The sequence below is a fragment of the Sturnus vulgaris genome, chromosome 2, assembly GCF_052056855.1.
Source record: "Sturnus vulgaris isolate bStuVul1 chromosome 2, bStuVul1.hap1, whole genome shotgun sequence".
Lineage (NCBI taxonomy): Eukaryota > Metazoa > Chordata > Aves > Passeriformes > Sturnidae > Sturnus > Sturnus vulgaris.
In genome coordinates, this window is record NC_142244.1 from 44,293,475 (window position 1) to 44,318,253 (window position 24,779).

The following is a 24,779-nucleotide window of genomic DNA, read 5'->3' on the forward strand; positions in this document are numbered from 1 at the left end:
GGGCGCGCAGGAGCGCTGTGGGCACGGGCTCCCTCGGTCGGATACGGTGCGGGCGGGCTCAGGAGGGGCGGAGCCGGCGGCGGAGAGTGATTCGGGCGGGCGTAACTGCGAACTTTTGTTTGGTGTGTTGTGTGAGTTAGTTTCCGCCGCCGGGACAGAGGCGCCGGCCGGGCTGGGCCGGGCTCGGGGAAGCGCCGCACGGCCAGAGTTGTTTTGCCAGTTACCGCGGCCGGGTCGGCTTCCCGACCGAGGAGTGAGAAGCACCGGCGACATCAGGACGAGCCCGCGGCCCGGGGAGCGGGGCATGCGGGAGTGGAAATCCGGGCTCTGAGCCGCCGAGCCCCGCCAGGGAAGCGCCGGGGGGTCCCGACGGAGCCATGGATCCTGGGCAGCCTCAAACGCAGCAGCCGCCGCAGGCAGCGCAGCCCCCGGCCTCGCAGCAGCAGCAGCCGCCGCCGCAGCCCCCCGGCGCGGTGTCGGGGGCCCCGGCCGGCGCGGCGCAGCCCCCGGGTGCGGGGCCCCCTCCGGCGGGGCACCAGATCGTCCATGTGCGGGGCGACTCGGAGACCGACTTGGAGGCGCTGTTCAACGCCGTGATGAACCCCAAGGGCGCCAACGTGCCACACACGCTGCCCATGCGACTGCGGAAACTGCCCGACTCCTTCTTCAAGCCGCCCGAGCCCAAGGCCCACTCCCGCCAGGTGAGGGGGAGGGAAGGAAGGGGCCCGCGCCGCGGGCGGGGGGCGGCCCGGCCGGGCCATGTTCCCCCTCCCCGCCCGCCGCCCAGCTCCTCCCGGGGGAGGCGTGTGGGGGAGGGGGCCGGGGCGGGAATCCGCGGGGCCGAGCGGGGCGGGGGGCGCCCGGCCGGGGCTGTCGGGGCGCTCTCTGCCGCCCCCACACCCCTTTATTTGTTCTTCCCCTGGGGCAGGGCCGCCTCCCGCGCCCCGGGACGCCGACGGGGCCGGGGCCGGGGCCGGGGCCGCGGAGGGAGGGAGGGAGGGAGGGCGAGCGCTGGCCCCGTCCCGGTCTCCAGCGGGGCCTCGAACTCCACATCCGCTCCTTGGCTGTCTCGGCCTCACCGGGAGGGCGACAGCGGGGCGAGCCCCTAGAACTTGGGTGAAAACGCTTCGCTTGGATTTTCGCTTTGCCGTCCAGTTCCTTGCCCTCTGTGGAAAGGGTCGATGAAGTGGTGCCAAACCTACACCCCCTGGCCCCGTCAGACAGTAAATATGGATGTGACTTTTCCACCATTTCAGCACGGCGCTGGGTTGAGTAGGATTAACCCCCCACATACACACGCACGCACTTCCGAAGTTAATTCCCGAGCCAGACGCCAGGTCTGACGGCGTCCAGGGTCCGCCGGGCGCAGCGCCCGCATGCAGGGCAGCGGCGGCAGCCTGGGGCCGGGGCTCGGAGCCGTGGGGCCTCGGCCGAGGCGGCCCGGGGGAGGGAGGGAGGGATGCGGGGCTGGGCCGCGCAGGGAGCGGGGGAGGGATGCGGGGCAGGGCTGGGAAGGGGCGGGGCAGGGCCGGGGGGAAGGGGCGATGCGGGGGCAGGGCCGGGGAGGAGCGGGGTGGGGGATGCAGGGCAGGGTCGTCGCTCGGCCTCCGGGAGCGTTTGGTGCTTAAGCAGTGGGACTTCTGGACCAAGACTTAAGTGCTGGCGTGAATACGAACGAAAGCTAATGCTGTTACCAACTCTTTGGAACGAGGCTGTGCCTACCTAGTCGCGTGTTATTAAGTAATGAACTTTGTTGCTAAGCTATAAAATAAGTTTTATTGTTGTCTATTGTCACATTATCTCTGTAGCCAGTACGAGTGAGACTCGCTGTGTAGTGGTGCCTGGTACCCGTGTTGTTAAGGGTCTGTCAACATTTCCATTATTAAACTTCTGTTTTGAGCGATTTATAATTTCACTTCAGAAGTTCATTCCAGGCTGAACCTTGGCACGTACTCTCCAAGCCTAGAAGTTAATTCATTTTCCAAATACTCAAAAAAGCAGTCTGGCCTTTATATAGAAAGACTGAAAAGAAAATTGGAAAGGGTGGAGCTGATCTGCTTCTGTAGTTTTGCTAGCTTCTAAGTTGCAGACCTTTAATAACATACCAGCAAGGAATAAGAGATTTATGTATAGTGTTTTCCCAACTTGTGCAAATCTCATCGCAGTTCCGTTGTGTACAAATCTGAATGGAGAGACATTCGTCTAACACTTAGTGCCGTATCTTTTTAAATACGGTGACTACAGTTAAACAGCTATCGTGTTTGAAATGCACTTTAGGTGTGCGATGGTCATACAACTTTTGGTTGTACTTTTAGGCTTAGCCTTATATTCTTTGTGTATGTTAATCTTCATCTGTAAAGCATATTTAGTTTAATTCCTTGTACCACTCAGTGGCTCCTAAAACATAAACTTGAAATCCAGTTAAAGCAAGAGAGAATCTTTTGCTTCATTGTGGACTGTTTTCATTTTGCCTTTTGTTTAGTTGTGCCACATAAACATTCTGCTTAGAGAAAAGGTCTTCATTTCTGTGATTCTCAGGAATTAAAATATTGCAAATCCACTTGATTTACTACTTGTTTATTTTGTCTGAATGTAAGTGCAAACTGATTAGTTTCCAGTTGAACACATGGATCTCCATGTGTGCTTGCATACAGATGAAGTACAACTGTAAATGTGTGTGAGTGGGGCCTCAAATGGTGCAATACCTTGTGTAGAGAGGTGTGACAGGGACTGATACATGCATCTCATTATGGGCGTCAATGTTGTTCTGGTCTATTTATAAAACCAGTTAATTGGTAAATATATTTTTAAAAGCCGTTTTTACTTTAATCAAGTTTTCAGAGCTGCCTTTTCTGTTCCCTGTTGAACATGTATTTACTACTGGCAAGGTCGTTCAGTGTACTTATGAGTGGTGATTCCAGTGAATGTGTCTGTGAGTCATTTTGATTGACTGGTTCAACCATTTGCTGAAGCTTTGCTTTGGATAAAGCATGGACAGTTGAAGTTATTAGGAAGTTTGAGTGATCAGGAAATGTTATGTTCAGTCTTCTTGTATAGTTTTTTTTTATGGTTGAATTTGTGAGTCTTCCTCCACTGGAACTCTCTGCTGCCAGTTGGCATTTCACTATTGCTTTTCTCTTTGTGTGATCTTTTAAACCCCTACAGGGCTAGGGGGTGGTTTGTGTGTGTGCTTGAATCCCCACACCCCCACTTGAAAAGGACAGTGGGAAATTAACTCCTCCAGCAGAAAGTGGGAGTGATGGTAGTGAGTGGATGCAGTCCAGTAACAAACTACTCAATGTACTGGAAGAGATCTGCTGACTGCAGCCGGGTTTGTTCTTAACCCTGTGCTGAGGAGTAAGAACTTTAGTTTTCAAAGTAAAACTAAGGGCTCTCAACACATACAGTTAATATTTCTTGACTTGCACAAGGGCATTTGTGACGCTAATTAACCAAACTAGAGGAGATTTGATTGAACAGTAACAACTAGAAAATAAGCAGAACATTAGAACAACTGAGCTATGAATTTCTCCCGAAACATTCATTGAAAGTAAAATGTCTTCTGACATTTCTGTTGAAATACAGGAATATTAATAAAAATTATTTCACTCCTGGCAGGCCAGCACTGATGCCGGGACAGCAGGAGCCCTGACCCCACAGCATGTCCGAGCTCATTCCTCTCCAGCATCACTGCAGCTGGGAGCTGTTTCTCCAGGGACACTTACACCCTCTGGAGTAGTGACTGGACCCGGAGCTCCATCTTCTCAACACCTCCGCCAGTCTTCTTTTGAGATCCCTGATGATGTGCCTTTGCCACCAGGTTGGGAGATGGCTAAGACACCATCTGGACAGAGATACTTTCTTAAGTAAGTAAAATTTCTTTTCAATTAGCTGTATCTCTGGTTTTTTTTTTTTTTTTTGGATATATGTTTTGCTTTACAGTCTTAGAACTTCGGTAAATTTCATTTTGTTTAAAATACGTATTTTTAAAAACATGCTCCTGATTTTAAGTAGGGGACTCTACCACTTCAGTATCAACTCTGCTGTTTCTGAAAACTGTATGGTTCTCTGTGAATATTTGTGCTATCTTAATCTTAGCTAAAAATGTTATCCATTATAATGTGTATTAAAAAATCAGTGAAATGAGCACAGTCATTCTTGAACAATGATATACTTGGATTTGCTGAGTATTGTCAGAGTTTTCATGCAGGTCAAGATACATTTTACCTCATTTTAATAACACAGAGGTAAAAATACAGAGTTAACTTTAGAGACTGTTGTAGTGACAGTATGTCAGGACTTCTTATGTTTTGTTTAAGAACAATCATTTAAATACACAAAAACATCAAAATGTTTTTTCCCTACTCTCTCTTCCTGAGGTAATTAACATATGTGTTTGATTGCAGTAGTTGTGTTTGTAACTTAACTCATCTACATTCCTGGCAATGAAAAGGAAATTTCAGAATTTCTGACGTTATTTCATGTTCCTAGAGCTGGAACTTTTCCACACAGTGAAATTAGTATGACCTTTTCTGTAACTGAAGAAAAGTTACACATACCATTCATTTGACACCCAATCCACCAGGAAGCATTTTCTTCTATTCTATGCAGTTTTCTAAAACAACAGGGACTTGTCCTTCTTTCTAAAAGTGTGCCCACCAAGACCATAACTTGCCCTTAAATATTTTTACTATAATTTGAAGTTTTTATTTAACAGCAAGTCACTAAATAACCCATTATATGTCATTTGCAGGGTAGGGAGAGGTGACACCGTGTTACTTATGCAAAACTTGTTTCAGCCAAGTAAAACATATTTATCCCTACGTTTCTCTCTCAAACACTGTGATTAATATGTGCATGTGATTGAAGTAGTTGAGCTTGTAGCTTCAAAAACAAATTTACATTGTCTGCAATGAAAATTGAACTTGCAGAACTTCTGAAAAATGTTTCTTGTTCCTGTAGCTGTGGTATTTCCATACAGAGAAATTAGCTTTTTTCAACTAAAAAGAGGTTGCAGTAATTGTCTGAAATTATTTGAGCCTGAAGGTTCCATTTTGAGAACAATAATTTTCTATTAGAAATGTGAAAATAAGCACTAACTCTAGATCTTGAAGATGTGATGTTTTCTTTGGTGAAGTTTAACAGATCAGTGTGTTCCAGAATATGAGCTCTTCAGCAGGCACAAGTAGAAGGTTTTTTTGAACTGTGTAAGTTTCTGCCGTTTGAGAACCATAGCTCATTGAACCTTGAGGAAAGAACAGAATGAGTTTTGAAATGAAAAGCAAACTTTTGTTTTGACTACGTTAGTGAGAGCTCTTAAAGAGCAGCTTATGAAGCATGAAAAATAGATATTTGATTTTAAAATTTTACTTGCACAAGTGTTTGTTCTTGATAGCCCTGTCAATTTTGTAGAATATGAAACAGTTTAAGAGATAAAAAATGTCTTCCTGCTCCTAATGAATTTTTAAAATTGTGCTCATTCAGGTGAAATCAGAGTGAAAGATTTATTCTTGGAAAGCTTTTTCTGTTGTTTGATTATTACCACAAAAATCTTTCCTTTTTCTTCTGCAAGTTTTTTTGTCTTTTCTTGGTGTCCTGGTATCCATTTCAAAGGGTCAGGTTTCAGCAAGAACAATAAAGAGCCTGAGACTGGAAAGTACACACAAGTCTGGCAAACTCATCTGCATGAGCAAGATCGTTTGTTCTCAAGCAGACATCCAAAGTAAATGATTGAAAGAGTTGCTAGCTGTGAAGGATGTGTCTTGAAGGGGAAAGGAGTGGAAACAAACCAGGTTGTTAGGAAAAAAAATAAAGGCTGTACTTTTTGAACCTCTCCCTGCTGGGTCACATGCTGACCTTAGGAGATTTAAACAGTGTAATGGGCTGTTTCCTTTTGGCTTTCCTTGGGTGATACAGTGGTATGGGAGAGTCTCATGAGGACAGTTCTGTTCACACTTGAAGAACATTTGTTCATAAAAGGTTGCTTAGGACTATCTACAGGTGAGATCCACTAACTTCATTGGAGTTTAAGATTTGTAAAAAGCATTTAAAGTGCTAGCACAGTGTTTCCTCTATGTTTGTAGGAAACACAACAAAATTTAAGACTAGTTTTGAGTAACAAGTTTGTTTCAGTGACAAGTGGTAAGTTCTGTCTCCCACCTACAAACCTGCTAAAACTCACATCTTGCCTGGTTATATCTTAAACATTTGTTGAAGTGTGAGTACTAAGATTTCTGATTCTAAATACCTTCAATGTGGTACCTTCTACCATATGCAGATTTTTAGTGTCTCTTCCAAGTTCAGCTTTTTTTCTTGATTGGCTGCATCGCTCTTTGTTTCCACTTGCTCTGTTCCATAGCCACTCCATGAACAGTCTGGTAATCAGGCTCTAGAAAGATCATTGCAGAATAGGTAATAATATTAGATTTTTTCCAGATGTCAGTAAGCCTTATGGTTATAGTTACCATAGTATGCTACAGTGCAAAGAGAATAATACAAAATCGAGTACCATACTTAATACACTCTGGAATTACAGTCACTTCCACTAATCAGTGGGTCAAGCACTGCAAACATAGTAATTTGTGCAAAGAAATGAAAATAGTGTATATGGGAGAGAAAATACTTAATCATCTCTGTGTGTGTGTATATATAGAGATAGTTGCACAGAGTTGTTTGGCCAGATATTTTATATACACACCCCATGTATCCATACGTATTAAAAGAAGGTGAGAGCAGTACTATAGGGTTTGAACCAGATCTACTCTTATAAATTAGTCTGTCATCTGGGTAAATAGACCCCTTATGTATGAATGCCCAACATATGATTTGTCAGAATTCCACTCATTAGCATTCGTCTCACTGTTATGAGTAGTACTGCTGAGTTTAATTTTCCCTTAGCGATGATTTTGAGCAGTGTGTTAAGGCCTGCTTACTGTACAGCTGGTAAAACTATTTTTTACTGATACTGCTCCTTCAGTGGAGCTCCTAAGCCAAGACTTGCCTGGTTAGTAAGTGGCCACATCTGAGTCATCTCTCACTGGTGTGCGGTAGCTTTAGCCCATTCTTAAACATACAGTAAGAAGGCCGAGCCTGGTTTGTGTGGTGATGTCAATTGCATTGCTTTTTAACCGCTTCCTGTTAGCCAGCTGCTGCTTGACATTTCAGTGAACTGTGCAGAAAGATAGGGGATCGCTCTCGAGGCAAAAGATAATGTGCAAAGGGAGTAGCAACTTGCAGAAAGAATAAACAAATTTTGCTCAGTTTTAGAATTACTCTTGTAGCATTTTAAATTAGAGTTACGCTTTTAATTCTTAAAGAGCTTGTGTTACCTCTTCTCTTGCAGTGTGAGGAAAAGTTAACTGATTGTCCAGCAAACAAGTCTTGTAATTATTTTTCCTACAGGAAGTAGTTCTTGCAAGCAGTTTATCAACAACTTCCTATTTTTTCTGTGAAGTGTTGAATGACTTCCTGAAGGAGGCCAAGGTGGTTTTCATTAGTGTCTGTGGGTGTGTTTGAGGTGTTTATCCATCTGGCATAAAAGAAGATTGCTGTTACACATTTCTCATGTGCTCCATACAGAGGTATGGCTTTGGATGTTATGAAACCAATTAGTTTTAAGACAACAGGGAAGATTGTTGCTACGATTTTTGGTTTTATTTTCTTTTAATTTCCTCATGTCATGCACGAAAAATATCCAGTGATGCTTTTAAATTTCTCTTGCATCCTATTTTTACCCCTGTTACTACCCACTACACCAATATCTCCCTTCAGTCTCCCCACCCCACCAAAGTAGTGCTAGTTTTCAAGGACAAAAGATGTTCCTTGGAAAAACTGCAGACACAGCTGCATATTTTATTGAACACCTTAATTTAGTGTGGAGCTGCATATTTAGAGTCATCAATATGACTACTTGTGTTTATAATTCTATAATTCAGGCAAGCTGGTCAGTAAAAGAGCAGTATTGTTGGAAGCCAAAACCGTAGCCACTGCTTTTGATGGGCTTCTCCACTTTTGAAGATCTTTGGTTGCTAAATTCTGTTTGTAATGTCAAGTTAGTTGCATTTTTATACTGATGATTTGACTGTTTAAGAAAGTACTCAAAATATCAAAGATCTCCCTAGAAAAAGTAATGAAAAAAATGGCGCTGTGGATACTGTTACACAGTGGACACAGCTGAAGGAAAAGCAGTAGTTAAAACACTTCCAAGGGAAAGCTTGCTGTGGTATGTTTTTGACAATTTAAGGAAAGACAGTCACAGTACCTACTAAGTGTATATTTTTCCTTCTGCCTCTTATTTTGAAGAGTCCTGTGAAAGAACAATAACACAATTTATTTCGAATTTGCAATTCTACTGAAGATTTCAATATCTTTGAAAAGGCCAAGGAGAAATAAGAACAAACATGCCTCATTTGTGCTAGCACTGAGACTGGGCATCAGTGAAGGCAGTGGCACACGTTTTTTTGTGTTGGGTAAAACAACTACATCCGTGCATTCAGTACCCTGCTGTCCAAGGTAATTTTATAAGACTATTCCATGATTTCAGATAAACAAAAAATGTATCTCATGATTTTCACTAATGTATTTTTTTTTCAATAAGCATATTGACATCTATTGTCTTCAGAAGAAAATAGAACTGGGGAAAATACAGCATCTGTGGCACCTAGTTGGAAGTTAATAATTAGATTCTCTCTGATTTTTTTTTTTAATTAGTAGTTGATCTGAACCTTTCTTCTTCCAATGGGTTTTGTCTTTCACATCTCTCTTATAGTCTTTGTGCTTTACAGTGTCTGATTTTTGGGTTTATATGCTTTAGGTATGTCATACTGCTTTGTGGTACTGCTTTCCTATCTGCTGAATCAAATTTGAGATCAGTTTTATCTTATTGGTGATCTGAAAACTTCTTATTATGTTGAAAGCTGTAATTGTGACCAAGTCTTAACCTGAGTCTTTTTAAAAGTCTTTCATAATTAAAAATACTAAAGTATCTCTAGTTAGTAAGAAGAGTATTCGGTTACAGGTTTAATCAGAATTTCTTGTTTTAAAAAAAGATGCTGCTGCAATTCAACTTAGTAAATATTTCATCTGGTTATATTTGAGATTGTAGCATTAAACTCTATAGGAGTGTAGTTACACTGCTGTGGAACTGCTTCTGTTTTCTGAGATTTTGACTTCTAAAGACAAATAAGAATTTTATATAAATCAAGATGAGTGTCTTCTGGATTTTTATCCTTTTGCTTTTTATTTTCTGTACGTGGAAGGTGGCAAAGAATTACAGTAGTGGGATTTTTAGTAGTAACCTGGCTTGTAGCATAGGGCAGTCTTAAACCCTTACTCATATGATAGAAATTGCTGCCTGAGAGAAAGCAGTAAAGTAATAAAAGAATATTAATTTGAAAATGCCCATGAACGTGAAACTGAGCGCTACTGCATCATATTTTTGCAAGACGCTTCTAATGGGTAAATGCTGTTGAACTGATCAGTGACATGTTTGGGTAAAATCGTACCAACTTTTACAAGATTCATCTCTTACTCTCTTATCTTTCTCCTTCTGGAAATGAAAAAATAACAGTAGCTTTAAAATTCAAAATGTAAAGCCATCATTTATAATTTGCTCAGTTTACCTCTGCAATTGTGGCACAACAGCTGCAAATTTTTAAAAGCTGACAGCAAGCAAATTTAATTTTTCACTCTGTCTGGTTTTGACTAAACCCTCAGAGAAAGTAACTTATTAGCACTGGGAGTGCTGAAATATTTAACATCAGTACCTAAATTAAGTCACGTGTAAAACTAAAGCAGAGTTTCTGTTGCCCTCAAAGACACATTTTCCCATATCGGATGTAAGCACTGGACATAAGCACGTAGGAGGTGATGCCCAAGAGAGCAAGAGATGTTGCTCAGGGCTGAGGTAGAAGATTAACTGTTAAAACTAGTCTGAGTTACAAGCCATTTTGATTAAGACTAGACGTCTCTCGTCTGCAACCAACCAAAGGAAAAAAAACAAAAATGAGGTAAACAGCAAACAGAGACCTGTCATCCAAAACTAGGGATGTTTGTCTTCTCTTTATATGTGGCCAGAGCACTGCGTGTGTTTATCTTCACAGCTGGGAACAAATTCAGATGATGTAATTAGATTTAATTTAACCTTTTAAAACTGATAGCTGCTCAGTTCTTGTATTAATTTGTCCTTGTGTTATTTTATGCATTCCAACATACTTGCATTTAGTATTTGTACAGTTCTTATATACCTCTGCAATAAAACTCAGTAATGGTGGGTTGAACTTTCTGTCTTTTGCTACTTGAGTAAATGTTCCTTTTTTTAAGGTGTGTTTTTTTCTTTTTTTTTTTTTTTCCTCTCCCCCTGGCAACACGCTGTGAGTGATTATGTAAATGCTGATATTTACCTGACTCTAAAGAAAATTTCACTGGTTTGAATGCAGGAAATTTACAGGAGATTTCTGTGAGTAGCAGTCCTCTGGCAGGAGCCCCTAAAATATGGGCAGGGTACCATGTAGTTGGCCCAAGAGAATGATAGAATTGTGTCTAGGAGAAATCTAACAGCGTGGGAGTAAGCGTGATGGGAAACAAATTCTTGGGGGAACGTTGTATTGGAATGTTGACAGGTAGGTGCCATGTATTGGCTGGACACTGTCCCCCAAACAGTTTGCTAAAACCTGATTTTGATGTCAGGCCCTATTGGGAAATGTACCAGATGAAGTGTATTTTTTGTTAAGCATTTGAATAGGAATCTACAGCATGGGGGAAATTTGTTTTTAATACAAAAACGGTACCTCATAGCTGCTTTTTGCTAAATAAAACTGGAGTTTTATTTGGAGTACAAAAGTTTTTGTAAGGCGTGACTAAGCTGTGTCGCTGTTTCATGGCCTCCTGAAGTGCTTCTTGGAGTCTGTTTTCTGGGATTCACTTCGTTGCTGTTTTATTTGGCTTTTAACTAAGTTACTTCAGGCTGTGTTTCAGGCAAGTATTCTAAATTGCTGGTTAAGTCAAAGTAATAATACAAAGCTGCCTTGTAAAGTAAGACTTTTACCAGTATACTGCCTGTCAGTCATGTCAGTTACTAAAGAGACAAAGCTGTCTTGAAAACAGTCTTGGACTTTGCTTTAATTTTGCTAACGAGGCTTTGCTGCGTCACAGTGAAAGACCAGATCTCTTTTGTTGAGTCTGGGACATGCTGTTTGGTAACTTAGATCCGTGTTAGGGGTTCAGTGTAGTTACTGATTATTACACTGAGGTTGTGAAGCCAGTTTTTTTCTGCTGAATTGTTTTATAGGAAAGTCAAATAAAGGTCATTTACTATTGCTAGTTTATCTCCAGCGAGTTCTAATTTATTGAGAACTTTGTTGGAAGTCTGTCTGCACTACACAGATTTGTTTAAACAGTGTTAAAACTTCAAGATGCCTTTCCCTTTCTGATTCCCTTGTTGCAAGTAAACTTTTTGCCTTTACTGGGTATGTTAAGTTAGGCATCTATGGCTGAATAAAGCATCTGAAAGCAAAGAAGCATAGGTATATAGGCAAAATGGAATTCTTTGAATAAAGGAAATAAATGCAACTCACAGGTGTATTTTATTATTGGATCTTACTTTTCAGTTATTTTTTCTAATCTGTTGTACTTACTTGAAAGGCTTGGTTGGCAAGTTGATTGCAATATTTCATGTAGTCTCTTTAGAATGGTAAAAAATAGACTAAAAGAGAAATTTCTGCCTGTGTTTGCTGACTATGCTGTTGGTGTAGTTAATATGGTTAAGAGACCTAAATGTCCAATGAACACATAATTCAGCAGTGATTTTTATTTACAAAACTTTTGTCAGTCTCAGAGCAGCCAGCTTTGCATGAGTTAAGGATATGAAATATATATTCTTAAAAGGGTGTAATCTGATATATAAAAGGCTGCGACACAGTTACTTTGAAGCATGTTCTATGCCATCTTTAGAGGCTGGTTTTTTTATATATGAGAAAAACATGTTTGCAGAAAAACGTAATACTGTACTGTAACTGGAGTTTAGGGTGTCCATTCACTTCAGTGATGGTCTTTGGGTCATGATGAATTGTACTCCGATAACTGTGAGATATTTTAAATACTTCAAGTTTTCAGTGAAAACAGTTAATAGCACATTCTGTGGTTACAGGGTTTTGTACAAAAGAGCCTGACTAAGCTAAAATTGCCTGTGTTTTAGTTCATGTATGGATAGATTTTTGACACTTTTTGTTATTCTGCTGTTGACAGAATTATGTTAGCATCAGTGTGGGCCTGTGTTTAATTTTTGTGCCTTCAGCCTCTAAACACATGCACGCTTAATTTCTGTCTGTGTATATCACTTACTTCTGGCCAGTGAGTATAACAGTTGAACTGAAGTAAGCATTCTCTTTCATAACTGGTATTTCAGGTTTTCACTTTATGAGATTTTAATTCTAAAACTAAGCAGACTTAGATTTTGGAACCAAATAATTAGTAAGTAACAGAGGGCAGAAACTTTCAGATTTGTAGTGTTAGAACTGTTAATCTTTATGATTGCGAGGGTTTGGTTTGTCTTTTTATTTTTCCTGTAATGACTAGTAACAGGAAAAAGATCTATTGGATATTTAACAATATCCTGGTAATTTAGACATTGGTTTGGCATAAGGAAGAGAAAAACAGACCTTAGCATGAACAGTTAGTTAAGAATTAACATTTTAGCATCCATGTTAACAAGGTCAAAGGAAGTCTTAATTACATGCTTTTAAAAATTGCCTGCAATTCAAAATTGTGCCCGTTTTTTATTACGCGTCCTGACATGATCAGCTTTGTGTTATGCAAATTTGTTGAGGAACTTGGACAGGTAATTGTTTTCTTAATGAATGAGATTTCAATTTTATGTAGTAATGTATTCAGGAAAAAAGAATCAATCAATCAATCAATCAGCGTCATCTTTATGATACCGATTTTCCAACTTTCAGTTTCGGTGTTGCATTGGAGTAGGGAGCAGGGAAGCAGAAGGGAGGATGCTTTTGTTTTCTTCTGGTGCAAGTATTTGTGTAGCTTTTGTTGTGATGATGAGCAGCTCGGAGATTGTGGATGAACTTTAACTGATTCCTTTGCTCTGCAATCTTGTTGGAGTAGAAGTGTAGGCTCCTGTCTGTACCAAACTTTACCTTTTTAAAATGGCCTCAAATTAAACCTAAGGAGGATGATTTTAAGTGGTTTCCAAGCGAAGGTAGCAACTAATTTACCAGATAGTGGAGGGAGTGGCAATAAAGTGAAATTTTCTGGCTTTTGTCATGGATAAAATTTATGTAAATCAGTTTATGGGAAGAAGTCTTTTATTTTCGCAAGAAAGTGTTGAGCTCTTATTTTGTGTGTGCGTGTTTGTATGGAATTGATTTGAAACACAGGAAATTCTGTGTTGATGCTTTTTACTTTGACAGGATCTTTGCATAATTTGCCTATAACTTTCTAAAATTCTTTATGTGAAAGGTATAAGCAAACTTAAAATTTTGCTAATGTGTGGTGCTTTTACTTCTTAAGTAACTTATAAGACTTCTTTCTGATTTCTCCTGATAAATATATTTGATCATTATTACCCTTGCCTGCAGCTGGGAAATGAATTTACCAACCTTAGAATACTTTACTGAAGTATATAAAAACTAAATGTAACCATTCAGTTACGCATCCTCTGTTGATTGAAATTTTCCAACCTCAGCTACCTTATGCAGGTATTTATGCACATACTGTGTCTCTTCATCTAGTCAAACTTTAGATAAAAGGTGTTCTTCTATTCTATAGGATGCAGTTCAGTTCTTGACTTCCAGCTAAAAATCTTGTCTGTTCTGCAAGTTGGAGAAGAATAAAGAAGATGCAAAATCTTGTAAGCAAACTCCAAAAAGTTACATTAAATTACTGCAGTGCAGTAACAACTGGTGCTAGCACACTGTGCTTTATATCACAGTCCTTGCATTTGCACTTCCTTAGGACTAGTAGGTTTTCATAAGGTTAGTATAAATTTTGCATACCATTTGAGGCAATATTTCTGCTAAAGAAAAAATATTTATTTGTCAAAGCTATTAGGCTGTTTAGCTCATGTTGATGCCCAGCATTTTAAATGAGTGCTGGTGAATCCTAAAGCAAGGCTGAACTACAGAATCAGATCATAGTGTTGTGTTATCATAGAGATATCTGAGTAACACATTAAAGTATGCTTAAAATTATCAGGTGAAGGAAAAGAATCAGAAGATGATATGTGATAGAACTGGAGATAAAAATCAGCGGTACTGGCAGTAGGGATGCAGTAGAAGTAGTTATGCTGTTCTCCCCGAGTCTCCTCTTGCTGGGCCCTGGCAGCATTGCTTTTGAAAGAGAGCTTGTTAACAGCATCACTTGAAATGACCCCAATTTATACAAACTGAGTCCAGGTGCCTCTCCAGGTAACTGTCTTCTTGCTAGCAGTGGTCATGAGAAATTTCTTGCAAAGACTAAGCAGGGCAAGCATATACTCTTCAAGCAAATACTCTTCTTTGAGAATTCTGCTGGCTTCCAACTATCCTCCAAGACTTGCGTTATCTCTGCCTGAGGTCCCTTTTAGCTCTGGCTGCATGCTTTGGCAAGGAGTGTGTCTCACTGGTTGTCTGTCCACTGCATGAAGAAACGCCTTCCATCTCTACTAAGCTTGGCTCCCATCAACTGCATTCAGTGGTGCCCAGTTCTTACTTTAAATGTGACAATGCACAGTTGGTGCATATTTTTTTTGTTCAAGATTACTGTCCTTTTCTCTGGAAACTACTACTTTTGAAATTTGAAGAGTCCTAACCTGCTGGATCTTCCTGGAATAGAAGCTTTTTTCAGTTATCCCTGCAACCCATCTTTTTCATATCCTTAATGCATACATTTTTCCAATTGTTGTTATTTTTCAAGTGAACGGTTAGAGATGTTTTGCAGCGTTCACCATTCTGAACCTTCCGTCTAAAAAGTACTCAATTTATTCTTACTGCCACTTGTCCTTTTACTCTATATACTTTTTTTCTTCCCCAGTTCTTTGCAGTTAGCTGTTGACTAAAAGTAAATTTGTATCATTGGGAAACTGTGGTGCTGCTGCTGCTTTCTCTTGGGTAGATTCCAGTGTATAAGCATCTTTGGAAGTTTTAGAGTCCAAGCTGCTGATTCCTCCTTCCTTGTGCTGTGTGTTTGCTTTATAATTTCTTACTGGTAACTGTTTCTTTGTGTCCTATCAGGACCTATCTCCATCCTGTAGCTGCCTTTTGTTTGTTTCAATAAAAACCAACAATACTTGCTGTTCCTAATTAGATCTTGTAGACACTGGTTTCTGAAGCTTAATGCCTACTGTGTTTGCTGTGTCTGCAGAAGGGGATGCATTCTGTATAAAAGCTGGGATGCAAATACTTCTGTTGGTGCATTCACCTTGAAAGGTCATCTGCACTTCCATCTGACTTCTATTTGGGAGCTTCATCAACCGAATGGACGTATGCTGGTGTGATAGAATGAGGTGTATGTGCTTTGAAATACCCAAGCAAGACTAATTTCTAGAACAAAATATTTTGTGGAACAGTATACATGTACTAAGTGATCTACTAGATCATTTACTGAATGTACTGAACCTACTCAGTGTATGTAGATCTTGAACTGAATGGAAGTGTGATTAAAGAAGTGAGCAGTATATTTGGAAGATGGTTTATGTTTCTTCATATACTCAGTCTCAGTGATGCTGAAAAAATGTCAGTCTCAACCATGCTTTGGAACTGTCATTTGATATTCTACTAAATTTTGCTTTAAAACTGCTTTTGCCTATACCATGATTTACTTCCTAGTATCTGAATACCAGATACTTACACCATATTTTTCTGTGTCATGCAATGTGTCTATATAGCACAAGAGTTCAGTAATCAAAAGAGAAGTGTTTCGCTTTCCAGAGCTGTGATTGTTTTAAAGATTGTCAACCATCTGTAACTGATTTTGTGATATTGAATATGTTGTTTCAAATGTAGCAATTAGTAAATGGATAAAAAAAGGACAGTTTTCTGAGTCTGAAAAACACCTGAGTAATTTGCTCAGTGGAAGCTTTCTTCTCACACCAGTAAAAGTTGATTGATACTGCATAGACAGTTCAGCATTGTTTGGGTCTTAAGTTGACTGGAAGTGCAAAGAACTGTGAATCAACAAGTGATCTAGACATGGTTTGTTTTTTTTTTTTCTCTGTTTTTCCCGTGAAGATCACAACCGTGGCCATTAGTGTCACTAGTATTTATCTATCCAGCCTAGTACTTAGTGAAGGTTGATCATCCATCCAGCCTTCTGCTGAAAGCACACAAATGTTGCTAAATCTTAATCAGGTCAGAAGTGATCTGTTGAGCCATTTTTGGAAAACATCCAAGGTTGGAGATACTTTATCCTCCTTTTCTCCTATTAAAATGATCCTTCATATGATAATTTCTCTGCAGCACAGCAAAATACCTAGCTCCTGATGGACATAGTGATTTTGTAAAGGGGCTGAAGTTTTTCTACTAGCCATAAAAGAAATACTCTTTAGGTAGTATTTTCTTATGATTAAAAAAAAAGGCAATTAAAGAAGTTGCTATATTGTGTTTGCATAGCAGGAATTTGGTATTGGGGGGCTATAGGGATGATTTCTTTGAAAGTTACTAAAAATTTCTTCAATGTCTCTCAGAGCCAATGCCATCTGGCTCTAAGAAGCTGGCGAAGACCCAGGGCGTCAGTGACAGAGGTAGTTCTTCTGAAATAATGTGTTTAAGAAGGGAAAAAAGCCACTGCAGAACAGCAATAGCTGAAGAGAGGAGTGAGAGTATGTGAGAAGAACAGCCCCGTAGACCCTAAGGTCAGTGCAGAAGGAGGGGCAGGAGATGCACCAGCCTCTGGAGCTGAGATTTCCCTGCAGCTCCTGCTGCAGCCCATGGTGAGACAGCTGTGCCCCTGCAGCCCATGGAGGTCCTTGGGGATGCAGAGTTTCGCCTGCATCCCCTGCAGGACCTCATGCCAGACTTGGGGGATTCCTGAAGGAGGCTGTGACCCTGTGGGAAGCCCACACTGTAACAAGGCTTCTGGGAAGATCTGTGACTCCATGGAGAGAGAAGCCCACACTGGAGCAGGTTTGCTGACAGGACTCGTGATCCCATGGGGCATCCACACTGGAGCAGCCTGTTCCTGAAGGGAATCCCACGCTGTGGGGAGGACCCACACAGGAGCAGTCTGCAGCCTATGGTTAGATCTCATGTTGGAGATGTTAGTAAAGGACTGCATCCCATGGGAGGGACCCCACACTGGAGCACCAGGGGCCCTTCCCCTGAGTAGACAGCATGTGATGAACTGGCAGCAGTCCCCATTCTCTGTCCCCCTGCATTGCTGTCAGGGAGAAAGTAGAGAAATAAGAAGTGAAGTTGAGCCCAGGGAGAAGAAAGCATGGGATAAAGGCGTTTTTATATATTTTGTTTTTATTTCTCATTATCCCACTCTGATTTGACTGGCAATAAATTAAACTTGTTTCCCTGCATCATGTGTTTTGCCTGTGGCGGTAACTGAACTGCTGAACGATCTCTCTCTGTCCTTACCTCAATCCATGAGCCTTTTGTTATATTTTCTCTCCAGCTGAAGAAAGCAGAGGTAGCACAGCTTTGGTGGGCACTTGGTAGCTCACCAGGGTCAGCCTACTACATTTTCACAGTCTGTTTCATATACTTAACTTAGTCCTGTGTTGTGATATCCCATGACCATCTTACATTGAGTAAGTTCTCTAAATGACTGTGCTGTACTCTACAGTGTAGTATGTATTCAGTAATTCATTCAGGGATCTGCCTTACTGGAATACCTGGTTAGCATATATCAGTTTTCTTGGTTATTGCTTACAGTTGTGATCATATTTATGCGATTTCTTTTAAATTTCATTAAGCTCTGACGGGTTACTGGATATGTAATACAGTAATTGCATTTCATTCTGCATGTGACATGGTTTCTTAAATGTATATGATGAGTGCTAAGTCATAATAGCAGGGAATCCTATTCAAAATAGAAGAAATTGCTCCTTGTCTATGAAATCATCCTCTATATTTGTACTCTCCGTGTACACCCAGTGTACTGTAATTACGGGTTTCTGAACAAGCTAGAACTGAGAAGAGGAAACTAGATAGAACAAAGAAAAGCCTATTTCCATTGGGAAAGCGTGTCTTACAATGTAGTTAGATTTTGGAAAGAAGTCTTACAGTGCTGACTTCTCATCTGATTCCAGAGTGTGGCTGTCATGTGAATTCATCCATCCCACTGGTACATGGGCATGGTCTTTTGTCAGCAGTGGTACTCCCTGATTCTTGGTGCTACAGTCAGTCTTAATTTTTCTCTTTCGGTTGTTGAACTTGTCATTGCAGATGGGATGTGAATAAGTAAAGTCATGGGAAGACAGCAGAGCCTAATGAGGTTAAAGATCTTAGAAGAGGTTGAGCTTGAAGAGTGAAAGCTAGCTTTGTTTATAGATTTTGTCTGAGGCAGCCTCTCTGGGTTTTGTAGCTGAAACTATGCGTAATTATTGTCTAGTTACGTTATAAGCCATATATCAACTTTTTCTGCAATTATATTTTTTCAGCTAAACTCATTCTCTGATCCAGGTCATGGTGTGACTCAGAGGAGGAAGTGAGGTAGATACTTCCTGAGAATTACTTAAGCCTCAAATCTGTGATGGCACAAAAGAGAGATGCATGTGGAATCATTCCATCTCACACCAGAATCTAGTTTTACTTTTTTGTCAAAACAAGCCTCTATTCAATGAAGTATTTAGTTTACACTTGGGTTGTACTGAATGGGATTGGAGGTTTAGAGGAGGAACTTGTTGGTTGTGTGGTAGGTTATGGATTTTGGTTTGGGATTTTTTTGGGGAGAGTGTTAGGTTTCTGTTGTACAGTTTGCTTATTTTTTACATTTACTGTCAGTACTGTTCTCTGCAATTCAAAATCACATGCTTACCTTTTCCTGTGGACAAATTAGTGAATTCTATATTGTCTTGTTCTGGGCAGCTTTAGTAGGTATTTGATCCATTTGTTTTGTCTGCGATAAATATATTTTAGGTATAATTGATGCTGGTTTTACTCTCTTACCCTGTGATGCAATCAAACAGTATTTTAATGAACTTGATTGTGACTGAACATAAAACTACATGTACAGGAGAAACAATATACATTTCGTTAAGGCTTTATTGAAATGTTACTTTTAAATTCTAGACTAAAGCTTCTAAGTAGTGTTCTTTTGATACTCTTGCTAATAAGTTCACTGTAGAAATTAAACAGTCATTGCAAGAGTAATTGAGTAATAAGGCATAATATTTATTCTTGTCTGTCTTGAATCCAGATTCCATTATGTACTCCAGAAAAGTGGCCCTTTAGGTTTTTCTGTTAATCTTTATGCACATCATATCAGTTATGTTGATGCTCAAGAATCCTTAATCTAAAATTCAGAGAGCTGATTGACTGCAGTCCTCAAGAAGTAAGTTTTAAAAGTGCACGAAATTTCACTTTTAAAATTGCATTTGGAGATGTTTGGTTCAAAAAACATGAAAACCCCCCAATCCCCCTTGTGTAGGCTCCTGTGGATATGTGATCATAATCTTCTGTTGGTGGAATTTGCATTCTTGTGTTGTTTATAGAAGCACAGGTCTCAGTGAAGGGAGTAACCTGAAACATGGTGTAAGATGGTCTGCTTTGGTATCTAACTGAAAATGTCAGTCTTCTGGTCCAAATATGTGGTACATCATTGAGGGACAGAGGATGTATAATTCTTTGGTTTAGATTGGGGTTCTGGGGGGTCATTCTTGGTGTTTTTGATTTCTTTTTAGTAAATAAACACATCCATTAATATGTAGGTTAATATGAATTTCACAAACAGCAAAAAAATAATGAGGAAAAGGAGTTTTATGGAACCATATGGAGAAAAAAATTTAAAAGCAGTCATGTTTGTCTGGCTTGTAAACTTCTTCAAGTTTTATTGCAGCCATCTGTGTAGAGTTTCCACCTTCTTCACAGAAATTGGACTAGGGTAATACAATGGTTCTTCCAATCTCATCAATATATGTCTTAGTTACTTAAGACTGGCAGCTAAAAATAGAAGGACAATCCAGAAAAAAAGGCATACTTTAATGCTTGTTAAGTATTATACATTGCTGTGATCCAGTATGTGTTCTGTAGCTAATTCATTGAGGTCTGAGCTTGGTTTTATTCTAACAGTGCATAAACTTGGCTTTGCTGCAGTTACAGATTTGATGTGTTAGCTAAATTCAGCTGAAATCAGCAAAGCATGTGTGGTGGTTTTGTGGTTGGATTTTTTTTTTTTTTTTGTGGTTTTGAGGTTTTTGGTTTTTTTTTCCTTTAGTTAAAATTTGAACATTGAACTGAGCTGTTAGCTCACATGATGCATGCTATCAAAGATGATGTGCTAATAAAGCTGATATGAAATTGTATTGCCATTGTAGCGAATCTTTTGTTTCCTTGTAATTTATCAGAGTCCAGAACTCCTAGCTTAACTGGGAGATCTGAAATAGTGTGGGTTTTTGGAGGAGTGCTGGGAGGATGACAACTTGGATTTTTATCACTGCATATAAGTGTTGATTTTTGAGCCTACAAGTGCTCAAACAAGTTTCAGCCTGTTCAAGCCATTAACAGGATCTAAAATCTGCACAAAATGGATTATGTTACTGTAGTTAACTTTCATTGAGGGAACAGAATATTCATTTTAGGTTTTTAGCAGTGTAAATTTTGTGCACCTCGTATTAGAAAACTACTGTAAAAAGAAATGTATTGAGCTAAATTAATGACTGATGAACAAGTCACTTTTAATCCTGGAATCATTTAAGTTGGAAAGGACCTCTGAGGTCATGGAGCCCAACTGCTAATCTGACCCCACTGTGCCACGTGTATATGTCTTTTGGATACCTCTAGGGATGATGACTCCACCACTTCCCTGGTCAGCCTGTTCCAATGCTTGACAACCTTTTGGTGAATAAATTTTTCTTAATACCAGACATTAATCTCCTCAGCACAACTTGAGGCCATTTCATCTTGTTCTCTCACTTGCTACCTGGGAGGAGAGACCACTCCCCACCAGGCTGCCCCCTCCTTTCAGGCAGCTGTAGAGTGATGAGGTCTCCCCCGAGCCTCCTTTTCTCCAGACCAAACACCCCCAGCTCCCTCAGCTGCTCCTCACAGCACTTGTGCTCCAGACCCTTCCCCAGCTCCGTTCCCTTCTCTGGACACGCTCCAGCCCCTCCATGTCTTTCTTGCAGGGAGGGGCCCAGAACTGAACACAGGATTGGAGCTGTGGCCTCAGCAGTGCCCAGTACAGGGGGACGGTCACTGCCCTGCTCCTGCTGGCCACACCATTGCTGAGCCAGGCCAGGATGCCACTGGCCTTCTTGGCCACCTGGGCACACCCTGGATCATGTTCAGCTGCTGTTTGCCAGCACCTCCAGGTCCTTTTCTGTCAGGCATTTTTCCAGCCACTGCCCCCATCCTGTAGCACTGCCTGGGATTGCTGTGACCCAGGTGCAGGACCCAGTCCTTAGCCTTGTTGAACCTCATACAATTGGCCTTGACCAAATGTATCATCAATCCAGCCTGTCCAGATTGCCCTGCAGAGCCACCAGCAGATCAACACTCCCACCCAACTTGGTGTCATCTGTGAAGTTGCTGAGTAGACACTTGATCTCCTAATCCACATCATTAAAAAAGACATTAAACATGACTGGCCCAAGTACTGACCCCTTGAGAACCCCACTTGTGACTGGGTGCCAGCTGGATGTGACTCCCTTCACAGCTCCTCTCTGGACGCAGACATCCTGGCAGTTTTTATCCAGTGAATGATGTACCCCTGCAAGCCACAAGCAGACAGTTTTTCCAGGGGAATGCTATGGGCAGTGATGCCAAAGGCATTACTGACATCCAGGTAGACAGAATCCACAGCCTTTCTCTTATCCATAGAGAGGGTTACTTGGTCACATAAAGAGATCAGGTTGGTCAAGCGGGACCTGCCTTTTGCAAACCTGTGCTGGCTGAGCCTGATCCCCTGGTTGTCCTGCATGTGCTGAGTGTAGGCACTCGGGGTGAATTGTTCCATGACCTTCCCAGCACTGAGGTTAGGCTGACAGACCTGTACTCGCACAGCTCCTCTGTCTCTTCTTGTAGATGGGAATCACATCTGACCTTTAGTCAACTAGGACCTCACTAGCTCCCAGGGCTGCTGGTGAACTGGTAAAGTGGCTTGGTGAGCATTTCCACCGGGGACACATGTCTGTGTGGTGTAGCAGCTCTCTGATAGTTCTTGGATTATGGGAGTTTCATTCTGCTCCCCATCCCAGTCTTTTAGCTTAGGGAGCTGAGAGAGCAACTGGTCTTACTATTGAGGGGAGCTGAGTCAATGAATGCATTAAGTGTACCTGAGCTTTTTCATCATCCTCTGTCACTATTCTTCTCCCTGTTTCCGGTAAAGGATGGAGATTTTCCTTAGCTCTTCTTTTGTTGCTAATGCATTCATTGAAACATTTTTTATGGTCCTTAGCAACAGCAATCAATTTAAGTTCTAGTTGTGCTTTGGCCCGCATTTTCTCCTTGCATAACCTATGACATCTTTGTCCTCAGGAGTTGCCTGCCCCTTCTCCCAAAGATCATAAACTCTTCTTTTTATCATTACTTCTGGCCAGACGTGTTGTTCAGACAGGCCAGTCTTCCTCAACAGCTTGTCTTTTTACCACATGGGGATGGCCTGTTTCCATACCTTTCATATTTACTTCCTGAAGAATGTCCAGCCTTCCTGCATTCCTTTGCCCTTTGAGATAGTCACTTGGGAGGCCATCCTAATCAGGCTCCTGAACAGGCCAAAATCTGCCTTCTGTAAGACCATGGTGGCAGTTCTGGTGATGCTCCTTGTTATTTTGAGAATTGAAAACTTGTCATTTTGTGAGTGCTGTGACCAAGATGGCCTCTGACCACCCACCAGCCTTTCTTGCTCACAAACAGCTGGTCCAGGGGTACACCTTCCCTAGCTAGCTCCCTCACCAGCTCTGTAAGGGAAGTCTCTTCTGTGAACTCCAGGAACATCCTGGATTGTTTGTTCTCTGCTGTGTTGTACTTCCAGCAGATATCTGGTAAGTTGAAGTTCCCCATGAGAATAAGGGCCAAAGATGGTGAGGCTTCTCCCAGCTGCTTACGGAATATTTCATCTGCCTCTTCATCCTGGTTGAGTAATCTATAATAGAATCCCACCAGAATATCTGCCTTGTTGGCGCAAAACTGTACTCAGTGATAACTTGATCAAAGCATGCTAAGAATAAAATGGAGGTAGGGGCAAAAAAAAAAGCTTTTACAAAAGCCAAGTGGATTAGATCTAAAGTGAGGCATTGATAAATACTGTAAGTTATACTAGATCTAATTGGGATATTTAAGGCTGTAACTATTGTACTCGGCAGCAACAACTTTTAAGTAGTAGGTCTGTTGGAACTCTGACTGTTCCTGGTCCAGGTACAATCACAGCAAGTGCTTTCTGTTCTCAAAAGCTTTTTGTTGTAAGTACATCAGTGCAAGCAAAAGTCTCAGACGGTCTGAAGGTCTGTGTCAGTAGAATAAATGACAGAATGCAAGATTTATTAAGAAGGGTAAATGCATAAATTTGTTCATAACTGTATCCACACCACACTCCTGATTCTTGGTTGGATTTTTTGTTGCTGAACACGTTGGGGGTTTTTTGTTGTTGAACATGTTGCAAGTTCTTGAAGCACACTTATCAGCAAAATTGAAATGTTGAGCAAGGTTAAAATTCATACAGCGGGTAATGTGAGGGAGGATTTAGAGGGAGACTGAAATAGAAAGGAACTGAAAAATAATGCAGTATTGGTATTTCTTCATTTCTTTCTTGTGTTAAAGAAAAGTTGTTCAGAAGGGGCAATAAAAGATTTCTGATTAAGCTCACTTGTTAAGTAGTAAGGACAGTTTGAAATCACAATTGAATGCTTATATAGTACAATCTGTTATACTTTTTAATAACAAAATTAGCATGCTACTGCTTTATGTCCCATAGTAAAGTTAGGCTTGGTATGAAAGCTGAAGAGTAGGAATGGGTTTGGGATTTTACTGTTGGTTTTTTCCTCAGAAAATACACGTGGTTGTTTTGTTTGCTGTAGACTAAACAGGATGATGAAGAATACTCAGTGTCAGACCAACAGGAATTGATGTAGGGAAACAAGAAAACAAGAAACATGTAGGTACAGGTCTGCTACTAAAAGAATTTGTCGTGGTTTATTCTTGGAAGAACTGGTACTAACAAAGAATTCAAGCATGTACCCTTGTCTTCAGATATTCTACTAAACATTTGAAGGTGTGAGTAAGCACCAGTATTTTATAAATTTTCTGAAGTTCAATCCTGTTCTAAAATCTCTTGTTCCTTATGCAAATAGTTACTGCTGTTGTAGTTCATCTCAAACATCAGAATAAAAAACGACCTTGCTCCTTGCTACACATGGCTCCTTTTTGATTTATGACTTGTTATTCCAGTTGACCAGCTTGATTTAACTGCTGTGCTGTGTAAAACTAAACTTTGAATGCTTTAATTAACTGTCATACTGTATGAGGATGGAGCAAATAGTTTCAGTGTATGCTTCATTACAGAAAGATGTAATCGACTCATCTGTGAACCTTTTACTCTCCCATATGTATATAGTCAGATACATAGATCAAAATACATACAATTTGATTTTAAGCAGAAATCAGACTTGTAACACAAAAGCATATTTT

The 24,779-nt window shown here is 40.8% G+C and overlaps 1 protein-coding gene across 4 annotated transcripts in view; it reads left to right on the plus strand.

Annotated features, from left to right (window-relative positions):
* Positions 1-362: 362 nt before the first annotated feature.
* The window catches only part of YAP1 (Yes1 associated transcriptional regulator), an 87,724-nt gene continuing 63,307 nt past the window's right edge, over positions 363-24,779 (plus strand). For all 4 annotated transcript variants that reach the window (XM_014886585.2, XM_014886587.2, XM_014886586.2 and 1 more), the window contains exons 1-2: positions 363-701; positions 3,619-3,866. In XM_014886585.2, coding sequence (XP_014742071.1) covers positions 378-701; positions 3,619-3,866 — 572 coding nt within the window. In that variant the 5' untranslated portion in view covers positions 363-377. The remainder of the gene's footprint in view (positions 702-3,618; positions 3,867-24,779) is intronic.